General features: G+C 33.8%; 1 protein-coding gene across 1 annotated transcript in view; it reads left to right on the top strand.

Moving 5' to 3' along the window:
- Nucleotides 1–12042, top strand: part of KLHL1 (kelch like family member 1) — a 424255-nt gene that overhangs the window by 161587 nt on the left and 250626 nt on the right. Inside the window, exon 2 of the mRNA XM_082434833.1 lies at nt 7060–7242. Within this exon, the coding sequence (XP_082290959.1) occupies nt 7060–7242 (183 nt within the window). The remainder of the gene's footprint in view (nt 1–7059; nt 7243–12042) is intronic.

A 12042-nucleotide genomic window follows, 5' to 3' on the forward strand; every position in this document is an offset into this window, starting at 1 on the left:
TTGTATTGCTATAAACTTCCCTCTTAGAACTGCTTTTGCTGCATCCCATAGGTTTTGGGTCATTGTGTTTTCATTGCAATTGTTTCTAGGTATTTTTTGATTTCCTCTTTGATTTCTTCAGTTATCTCTTGGTTATTGAGTAGTGTATTGTTTAGCCTCCATGTGTTTGTATTTTTTGCAGATCTTTCCTGTAATTGCTATCTAGTCTCATAGCGTTGTGGTTGGAAAAGGTACTTGATGCAATTTCAGTTTTCTTAAATTTACCAAGGCTTGATTTGTGATCCAAGATATGATCTATCCTGGAGAATGTTCCATGAGCACTTGAGAAGAAAGTGTATTCTGTTGTTTTTGAATGGAATATCTGATAGATATCATTTAAGTTCATCTTGTTTAATGTATCCTTTAAAGCTTGTGTTTCCTTATTTATTTTCATTTTGGATGATGTGTCCATTGGTGAAAGTGGGGTGTTAAAGTCCTCTACTATGATTGTGTTACTGTCGATTTCCCCTTTTATGGCAGTTAGCATTTGCCTTATGTATTGAGGTGTTCCTATGTTGGTTGCGTAAATATTTACAATTGTTCTATCTTCTTCTTAGATTGATCCCTTAATCATTATGTAGTGTCCTTCTTTGTCTCTTGTAATAATCTTTATTTTAAAGTCTATTTTGTCTGATATGAGAAATGCTACTCCAGCATTCCTCTGATTTCCATTTGCATGGAATATCTTTTTCCATCCCCTCACTTTCAGTCTGTATGTGTCCCTAGGTCTGAAGTGGGTCTCTTGTAGACAGCATATATACTGGTCTTGTTTTTGCATCCATTCAGCCTGTCTATGTCTTTTGGTTAGATCATTTAATCCATTTACATTTAAGGTAATGACTGATATGTATGTTTCTATTACCATTTTCTTATTTTTTGTTTGTTTTTGTAGGTCTTTTCCTTCTCTTGTGTTTCCTGCTTAGAGAATTTCTTTTAGCATTTGTTGTAAACCTGGTTTGTTGGTGCTGAATTCTCTTATCTTTCGCTTGTCTGTAAAGGTTTTAATTTCTCTGTCGAATCTGAATGAGATCCTTGTTGTGTAGAGTAATCTTGGTTGTAGGTTTTTTCCCTTTCATCACTCTAAATATGTTCTGCCACTCCCTTTTGGCTTACAGAGTTTCTGCTGAAAGATCAGCTTTTAACCTTATGGGGATTCCCTTGTATGCTATTTGTTGTTTTTCCCTTGCTGCCTTTAATATTTCTTCTTTGTATTTAATTTTTGATAGTTTGATTAATATGTGTCTTGGCATGTTTCTCCTTGGATTTATCTAGTATGGGACTCTCTATGCTTCCTGGACTTGATTGACTCTTTCCTTTCCCATATTCGGGATGTTTTCAAGTATAATCTCTTCAAATATTTTCTCAGTCACTTTCTTTTTCTCTTCTTCTTCTGGGACTCCTATAATTTGAATGTTGGTGCATTTAATGTTGTCCCAGAGTTCTCTGTGACTGTCCTCAGTTCTTTTCATTCTCTTTTCATTATTCTGCTCTACAGTAGTTATTTCCACTCTTTTATCTCCCAGGTCACTTATCCGTTCTTCTGCCTCCGTTATTCTGCTATTGATTCCTTCTAGAGAATTTTTAATTTCATTTATTGTCTTGTTCATCATTGTTTGTTTGCTCTTCAGTTCTTCTAGGTCCTTGTTAAACGTTTCTTGTATATTCTCCATTCTATTTCCAAGATTTTGGATCATCTTTACTATCATTACTCTGAATTCTTTTTCTGGTAGGCTGCCTATTTCCTCTTCATTTGTTTGGTGTCGTGGGTTTTTACCTTGCTCCTTCATCTGCTGTGTGTTTCTCTGTCTTCTCATTTTGCTTAACTTACTATGTTTGGGGTCTGCTGTTCACAGGCTGCAGGTTAGTAGTTCCCATCGTTTTTGGTGTCTGCACCCAGTGGTTTAGGTTGGTTCAGTGGCTTATGTAGCCTTCCTTTTGGAGGGGACTAGTGCCTGTATTCTGGAGGATGAGGCTGCATCTTGTCTTTCTGGTGGGCAGGACGGCATCCAGTGGTGTGTTTTGGGGTGTCTGTGACCTTATTATGGTTTTAGGCAGCCTCTCTGTTAATGGATGAAGTTGTGTTCCCGTCTTGCTAGTTGTTTGGCATTGGATGTCCAGCACTGTAGCTTGCTGGTCATTGAGTGGAGCTGGGTCTTGGCACTGAGATGGAGATCTCTGGTAGAGCTTTCTCAATTTGATATTAGGTGGAGCCCAGAGGTCCCTGGTGGACCAATGTCTTGAACTTGGCTCTCCCACCTCAGAGGCACAGGACTGATACCCGGCCACAGCACCAAGACACTGTCAGCAACACAGCTCAGAAGAAAAGGGAGGAAAAAATAAATAAATAAATAAATAAAATAAATAAATACAATAAATAAATAAATAAAATAAAGTTATTAACATAAAAAATATTATTAAAAGTAACAAAAATTGAAAAATAATAAAAAAGAAAGAAAGAAAGAAGGGAACAACCAAACCAAAAAACAAATCCACCCATGATAACAAGCGCTAAAAAACTATACACAAAAACAAAAAACAAAAAAACGGACACACAGAACCCTAGGACTAATGGTAAAAGCAAAGCTATACAGACAAAATCACTCAAAGAAGCATACACATACACACTCACAAAAAGAGAAAAAGAAAAAATATATGTATATCACTGCTCTCAATGTCCACCATCTCAATTTTGGGATAATTCTTTGTCTATTCAGATATTCCACAGATGCAGAGTATGTCAAGTTCATTGTGGAGATTTAATCCACTGCTCCTGAGGCTGCTGGAGAGATTTCCCTTTCTCTTCTTTGTTCTCACAGCTCCTGGGTTTCAGCTTTGGATTGGTCCCGCCTCTGCTTGTAGGTCACCTGAGGGCATCTCTTCCCTACCCTGACAGGATGGGGTTAAAGGAGCAGCTGATTTGGTGGCTCTGGCTCACTCAGGCGGGGTGGGAGGGGTTGGTGGGGAGGAGGGGTATGGAATGTGGGGCTAGCCTGCGGCAGCAGGAACCAGTGTGACGTTGCAACAGCCTGAGGTGTGCCGTGTGTTCTCCCGGGGAAGTTTTCCCTGGATCATGGGGCCCTGCTGTGGCGGGCTGCACAGGCTCCCGGGAGAGGAAGTGTGGATAGTGACCTGTGCTTGCACACAGGCTTCTTGATGGCTGTAGCATCAGTCTTAGAATTTTATGACCATCTCTGGTGTCTGAGCTGATAGCCAGGACTTGGACCCATCTCTGGAGCTCATTTAGGCGGTGTTCTGAATCTCCTCCCCATGCACACCCCAAAACAATGGTCTCTTGCCTCTTAAGCAGTTCCAGACTTTTGCCCGGACTCCCTCCTGGCTAGCTGTGGTGCACTAGCCCCCTTCAGGCTGTGTTCACACAGCCAACCCCAGTCCTATTCCTGGGATCTGACCTCTGAACCCTGACCCTCAGCTCCCAGCCCCAACCCGTCCCAGCTGACGGGTGAGCAGACAAGCCTCTCAGGCTGGTGAGTGCTGGTCAGCACTGATCCTCTGTGTGGGAATCTCTCCGCTTTGCCCTCTGCACCCCTGTTGCTGCACTCTCCTCCGTAGCTCTGAAGCTTCCACCCTGTCACCCCTTGTCTCTGCCAGTGAAGGGGCTTCCTAGTGTGTGGAAACATTTCTTCCTTCACAGCTCCCTCCCAGAGGTGCAATTCTTATCCCTATTCTTTTGTCTCTGTTTTTTCTTCTTTCTTTTGCCCTACCCAAGTACGTGGGGAGTTTCTTGCCTTTTGGGAAGTCTGAGGTCTTCTGCCAGTGTTCAGTAGGTGTTCTGTAGGAGTTGTTCCACGTGTAGATGTATTTCCGATGTATTTGTGGGGAGGAAAGCAATCTCCAAGTCTCACTCCTCTGCCATCTTGAAGCTGCCCTATGCTCATTCTTGATTTAAAAATGCATCCTGCAGGGAATATTGTGGCTTTTCTGTTCAGTGTGTTAATGTCCGGAAGAATTCTGCTGTTCTTGCCACATATGCCTGAGCTTGAATTCCTAAAATATATGCCTTGAAATGACCATATTATGGGGTTGTAATTTGCAAACTTGTGAAAGGAAAACATATGGTACAGAAAATTTTCTATTAGTTTTAAATATTTAAAGGAAAACTTGTAAAGTCTGATGAAAATAACCATATTGTGTAGATAAATATTGTAGATAACAGAGAACACACATAACTTTAATGGATTTAGATTATTAAACTTGTCTGTAGATTCTTTTGGATTTTCGATGTGCACAAACACATCCTCTGGAAATAATATCAGATATATTTTTTCTTATCTAACTCTAATGGGCTTTATTTATTTTTTCTTTGCTTACATTACACTGGCAAAGCCCTCCAGAAAAATGTTGAGTAGAAGTAGTACTAATAGATTTTATTTTCAATCTCAAGGAGGAAATGGTTCAACAAAATTTGATGTTTGCTGTATGAATGAATTAAGTGGTTTACATAAGTAAGATTTTTCTTTAATTAAGTCCAACTTAGCTTTGATGCATTACCAACTATATATATGATGCATTTATTTTTTGTATTCATTTTTTCTTTTACATACATTTCTGTATTTGGTTACTAACATTTTGCCTGTGATTTTTATAAATATATTTAGGAGAGACAACGGCCATTAATTTTCCTTCCTTGTAACATCCTTTTCAGGTTTTGTATCAATGTTATATTTGCCTCATTAAAAGAACTGGGGGAATGATCACTTTATCTGTTCTCTGGTGGAAGTCTTTTTATTTTCTTTTTAGTTTTTCATTGACTTTACTGTGGTGTGTAGTTTTCTTTGTTTTATCATGGGGTGTATAGTGAATCTTGAATCTGTGTCTTGATGTCTTTAACACATTTTCAAAAACTCTTGGCCATTATTTCTTCAGATGGCCTTTGCCCCATCATGTCTCTTCCCTGCTTTTTAGACTACAATTTCATGAATCTTTCAATTTCTTACCATATTTCATTTGTTTTCCAAACTATTGGTTTTTATCTTTTTATCTCAATATTTTAGTTTAAATGTTTTCTACTTATTTTTCAAATCACTATGTTCTTCATTTGCATTCAATCTACCAGTTCAGTGCATTTACCAAAATCATTAGTTCAATTATTATATTTCCTTATTTACTTTCATTTTATCTTTATAGAGCCTAATATTCTGTGAAATCCTCCAGCTTGTCATATATATTAAAACATATTAATGACAATTATTTTTACATCTACTAAATAACCAACTGTGGATCCATCCATTTAAAGATATCTGTAGCACCTGGGAGCATGTTTCTAATATCTGTTTTTCTCCCTATGTCTTCTTTCTTTATAGGCCTGCTATTTTTTTCTTTAATGTCAAGTATTTATATATATATATATATATATATATATATATATATATATATATATATATATGAATGAAATAATAGAGTCTGGATGAGGTTAACCCTTTCTAAAGAGGGTTTATTTTGACTGCTGGCATTTACATTATATCACTTTAATGCAATTAGAGATCTCATTGATTCAAATCTAGGTTTCACCCTTTGTATTATCTTGTCTACTTCCACTTTCCCTGACTTCTAGGATATAGTTCTTCAGGGAGTTCAGTTGAAACCCCATTTTTTTACCAGAGTCCCCTGTCTTTGCTGGTCCTTAAATTCAAATTTTTATCTTTCAAGCTCTGTTTAACTTCTCAACCTCACATAAACTATTTTCTGCTTGTCTATCATGTTTAGGAATAAGCAAATACTGCTAGGGGAAAAGTGACACAAAATAACGGCCTTACTTGTACGTTCCTTCTTTACGTCCCCTCATTTGTCCTCAAGTTCTGACTACATTTGAGGCCCATAATTCCAATATCTATTCCTCCTCCAAGCCCCATGGTACCACCAGAAGTTCTGCTTAGTTGCCACATTATTAGCTTCTGAGCTTCTCAGATTATGCTGCTTACAGTTGGTAGAAACCTTGAGGAGGGAGAAAAAGCTGTGTAGAATTTTGAGCTGACTTCCATGAGTTTAGTTTATTTCTAGGATCTTGTTCTTTCAGGTCCTGGCTGCCTTAGTAGCTATAAGTATATTCCAGTAGTTATTGTGATATTATATGTAATTTTTTCTTGTGTTCTTGGTGAGGGGTTTAGTCAGCAATATGTTATTGCATTGTAATTGAAAGCAAAATTCTCCATGTTACTTTCTATCTTGAAATAAGTCATTTACTTCATTATTATTGTTATGTACTTAATAAATTTTCATTTTTAAGTTGTTTTAAGGATTTATTATCAGAGCACTTGATTGGGTCTGCTGAGCCTATCATGCATCTAAGTATATTGAGAGTCTTCTCCTTAATATGAAATACGGTATCTTAAAGTCTTCATTGTATAACAGTCTATGATATTAATATATGTAGTAGCCAAACTTAAGTATCATGGACTTTATGAAATCCTAAAGTGTTTTACATGTATATACATATGTAAGTATATATTAATACTGAGCTAATACATTCGGTATGTTTTTGTTTAATCAGTTGGATATAGAATATGAAACAACTTCCTTTCAAATTTTTGTCAGTCTTTTTTACAAACCATGTTTTATAAGTTCTCACAATGAAAATTGCCTACTTCTGTAAGGCAACATTTACTACAACCTCACAAGAATAGTAATTTAGAATAGTATAATTGGATGGTCTACCTCAACGTCAAATTGATTAAATTAACATTTTATTAGTAATAAATTTTAGAATAGGTATGTTTGTAATTTACCATTTCTGTGATGTTTTTCAAGTTTACTAATTTACTGTCTTAATAAATGCAAATAACCTATCTTTTAAATCTCTTTAGGATGAGAAAAAAATTACAATTCATTTATTGCTTCTTAGAACAAATCATTTAACACTGAATGGATTTTTCTGATATATTAATAATGATGAACATAAGGAGAGATGCGTTGATTTTTCCTATAAAATTCTAAAATTCTGTACGTAGTTCTGGACAATTGGTGGCACTTTCTAAACCTCTTCTTTTTGTGTATGGTTTTCAGGCTGTCAGCAACTAGCCATTCTCTGACACCTCAAAGTGATATGGACTCCAGTAGCTCTGAAGAATTCTATCAGGCTGTGCACCATGCTGAGCAAACCTTCAGAAAAATGGAAAGTTACTTGAAACAACAGCAACTCTGTGATGTTATCCTGATTGTTGGGAACCGAAAGATACCTGCACATAGGTATAGTGTTCTGTCTTTATTGGAAATATGCATTCATATGTTTAGAATGATTGTCTGTTATGTAGATTGCAAAATATTCTGCAACTAGAGAATTAAGAATCCACATTTCTAAGAAAGCTTGGGTATTTTTCTTTTACTCTTGTTTATTTCCTTTTGTGGAGAGTTATAATGCCATTTTAAGTCATCTTTTTAAGAAGTAAAGCAAATATAAATAATTCAAAAATAAAACTTCTTATAAGGGTTGAAAAATATTCCATTTTATTGACTCACAATCATACTAATTGGAAATCAAATTTAACTTAGGAAGATGTACCTAAACTCTGAAATGAGATATGTTTTTCTGTCAAAATTGAAAGGAAGGCAGGTTATCTTGGGTATACATTATTTATTTCACATAGAAAATTCAACCTATTTCACAGTGACATCTTTATTTTACATTGATTAAAAATTCTTTAATTTGTGACATACTAATATTATTCATAAGGCCCAATATATTTAAAGGTTAATACACTTTCTAACACCCCTTATGTATTTATGATTGATAATTCTAAGTTACATGAACTAGACATCTGATTATTTTGTATCATATTGATATGATATCAGTTTACTTCTGAAAATTCCTTAAACTTGATGTTGATTTTTTACTCAGCTCTTCTATTTATTTTTTGAAATTTTAGGTAAGAAATTAATTTAATTTTTTGATACTTATTATTTTAAATAGTTGAACATAAGGGCAAATTACCTTAGACTACCTTGATGTATGCCATTCAATTAACTGTATAACAAATGTTTTCAATGTACCCATTTCCCCTATATTTTTTTAAATTAAATTGTATTATCTAGATAATATATATGCACCTAAATGTGGTTCTAGAAAATAAAGATTCCAGAAAAATAAGGCTATATTTTTATTATGATAGCAATGTTAAAATGTGGACATTGACTTTGAAGCAATACACTAGAAATTCATAGGAAAGAACATTTGACATTAATTAACTCATCTAGGTCATATGGGGTTCAATCTGTCAGCTAACTATGGCAAAAATTCTAATAATATAGTATTTGCACTTATTTTTCAAGCACTTCTGTGAAATTGCATTATCATTAGCAAGAGAGCAACTACATTGTCATTATTATGGAGACATTCAATATTGTAATATATATGGCAAATATGCAGATTATTCTGAGCTATCATCTAAATAGCATCTAGATAAAAATTCTATTGTAAGAGATATTTTAATTTGAGAATGTAGCTAAATTTATTTCATTTAAATTGTGCATTAGTTAAATAATTATATTTTATTTAACTAATATATATATAATTATATATTTGTTTAAGAAGATAGAGGGACTCAACTCAAAAGTATGTTAACACATCAAATGCTCATTAATTTTTTTTTTAAGAGCAGAGCTTTATATAGTTTGTATAATCTTATTTTATAGGCTTTTATTGGTAATAACTTAGTATTTCTCATTTGAATTCCCCCATATTAATTATATTCTACATTGTTTTTTTTATTACTCTTATCTAGATTGTTAATATTATTTTGTAAATAATGTATTTAATTATGCATTTATTTTATAATAACGCATATGACTAAGACATAAATTTGTTTCTTGGTTTAGATTACTCTAAAATACCTGAGCAACGTATTATTAATATACATATTATTCTAAATATTTAAATATTTTGTATATTTAGCAGATATTAAATTAAATATCATCAATTAAATATTAATCATGTTTTTCTTAATATGATAAGAAAAATTGTACTCTCTTCACTAAATTTATTTAAATAAGGATTAATATTTTCTTACCCCATGGTTTAAAAGTTAAGTACTATCTTTTTAACAAGTAAATTACATACTTATGTTTCTAAGTTAAACATATTTTAACAAATATGTGAGAAAATATTTATGGGACACCTGAAAAAAGCAAGCAATGTTTTCAATAATTGGAAGTATGTTACACCTCCTTATTTATACTTTTGCAAAATGAAATAACTGTAATTAATGCAAAATTAGATCTTTGCTTTAAACAAATAATCATCTTAGTAATAGTAACATATGAATGAATTTTTAAGTCATGCTGTTACATTTTGATTAACACAGTTGAGTATTGTCCTCGGGCAAAATATATATGATGTTGCAATCATTAGCAGTGAAAAATATAAGACTGTTAAAATAAGTTCAAATAATGAAAAAATAAATAATTTGCATTAAAATCTCCTGCTCTTCCAGTAAATACATTGCAAACTAATGTCATAAACAGTCATTCATAAAGATCATGTACATTTACTTTCATATTAATTATCTTGTCATTTGAAACTCTCAAATCAATTCCTATTTAATTTAACAGATTATGACCATTAAAGGGCTCTCCATAAGACCTTTAGTTTATGTGATGGCTATATTGTATATATATTTTTAACCTGATGTAGGTCACAACTATCAATTTATTTATGAAATGCCATGTCTGCATAAGTACATTACATTATTATTAGGCATATTTCTAAGTAGGTTAATTTTGAAAGGCTAACAATACTTAAGATGACATATTAATACATTTTCATCATGAAAAATAATCAAACTTTTGATTTTATCTGTGTTTCAGGTTCTCAGAGAAATTCAAAAATAAATATAGACTTCTCATAAATGGCCCAGAATAATTGATTAGCAACAAGTGAACCAAAACATTTGAATGTAAAACTGTGAATACTAAATACAGGAATTTTGATAGGTAGACTGCCTGTAATAAAGAATGTCAGATGCTGAAAATTAGACTGGCAAGATCAATATTAATAATTTGGACAGTCAAATCTTCAATAGTAAAAAATTAAGGAGTTTTCATGGCTTACTCGCTCATAATGTACAGATATATAATGAAACATGGTTAATCTTTTGAAAGTTTTTTCTCCCTTTAGCCATTATTAAGAGTAAGTGCAATGGATAGAAATAAATGAGAAAATCTCAAATAGCTAACATCCTCTGAGTTGGAAATAATGTTACTTATAATTTTATGTGCATAGAAACAGTGTGGAAGCATATACAACACACAGTCAATAAAGTTTTTTCCTGGGGAGCAGGGTTCCTGGGCAGGATAAAAGAGGTCTTGGAATTATTTTTAATGTATAAACATATAAAGTCTTCAAACTTCTTAGTATGAACATTTCATGATCAAATAAATACTTAATGAAAATTAAAATGATATGTGATGGGGACAAAACAGATTTGCTCTTTAGACCAAAATACTGGGCATTTCAGGAGGCATCATATTCCGTTTTCATTTTTGTGTATGTTTGACAATGAATTTAATTATTTCAAGAATACATTTATTATTTTAATGTTCTTTACTGAGCACTAGTATCAAGGAAATAGGTGAGGCTAAAAGTGGGAATTGATGTATTTAGAAACATATTTAATAGAGTAAAAAGAAATTACTTTAGAAGTAACTTAGATGTTAATACTCAGGAATAGGCAAGTAGTAGTGTTTCTCTCTACTGATGGAAAATTTATTTATAGATATTCTTTGATGGGAGAGGAATAATTCATTTTTCCATTATATTAAATCCAACATCCACCTAAATTTCTCAATCAGCTTGTTAGTGTATAACAGTTCTGTATAAACTTCAGGAAAAAAAAATGTCCCAGTGCCTGTTGGTTTCAGTAACTCCAGGCAACTCCCACAGCCCCAGGCATCACCCATGGCACCAGGCTCCAGAAGGGCTCCTATGGACACAGGATGCCAATCCGTCCCTCACCCCAGATTACAAGGGGGTTCCTTGAACCTAGGCTTCTGGCTGGGCCCAACCAAGCCAACTACTAGAGACCCAGGCTTTGACCCATTATAGTGTCAGGCCAGGCCCCATATCCCCACTTTCTCAGTTCACCCCAGTTCCAGGCCTGCCCTTGTGGACCCAAAGTCTTGATTGGTTCCCATGGATCCAGATTCTCTGCTATCTCAGCACCAGACTTGCCTTGTCAGAACAAACCCTCAGACTGGCCCCCAAGTTCCCAGTTTACAAGCTGACTCTGGTGGTCTCTGCTCCAGGCTTACCCTAGTGCCAAGCCAGCCACAAGAATAATCTAATACTGTAACATGATGGTGTGTTAATCACTTTAGTATAGAGGTTAGAGGACAAAAGTGTTAAAAATAACAATAACTACAGTAATTTGTTAATGGATACACAGTATAGCAATAGGTAAATTGTGACATCAAAACAAAATATTGGGAAGGGTGGGAGTAAAAGGTCAAAGTTTTTGTATGCAATTGAAATTGTTATCAGCATAAAATAGACTTATTTTTATAGGATGTTTTATGTAAGTCTCATGGTAACCACAAAAGAAAAAAAAAAGGGGAATCAAAGCATAACAGTATAGAAAATTATCTGTTCCCAAAGAAAGATAGCAAAACAGGAAGAAAGGAAGAAGGGACCTGCAAAACAGACAGAAAACAATAAGATGACATTATAAGTCCTTACCTATCAATAATTACTCTAAATATAATTGGAATAAATTCTTCAATCAAAAGACATAACATTGGCTGAACAGCTTAAAAAGTAAGACCCAACTATATTCTGCCTACAAGAGACTCATTTCAGCTTTAAGGACACACATCGTCTCAAAGTGGAGGGATGGAAAAAGTTATTCCAAGCAAATGGAAACAAAAAGAGAGCAGAGGTAACTATAGTTATTTCAGAAAAAGTAGACTTTAAGTCAAAAATGGTAACAAGAGACAAACATGGTCATTATATAATATAAAACAATCAATTCATCAATAGGATATAACAATCATAAAAAT

This window comes from Balaenoptera physalus (genome assembly GCF_965194825.1).
Source record: "Balaenoptera physalus genome assembly, chromosome: 18".
In the NCBI taxonomy this organism is placed as follows: Eukaryota; Metazoa; Chordata; class Mammalia; order Artiodactyla; family Balaenopteridae; genus Balaenoptera; species Balaenoptera physalus.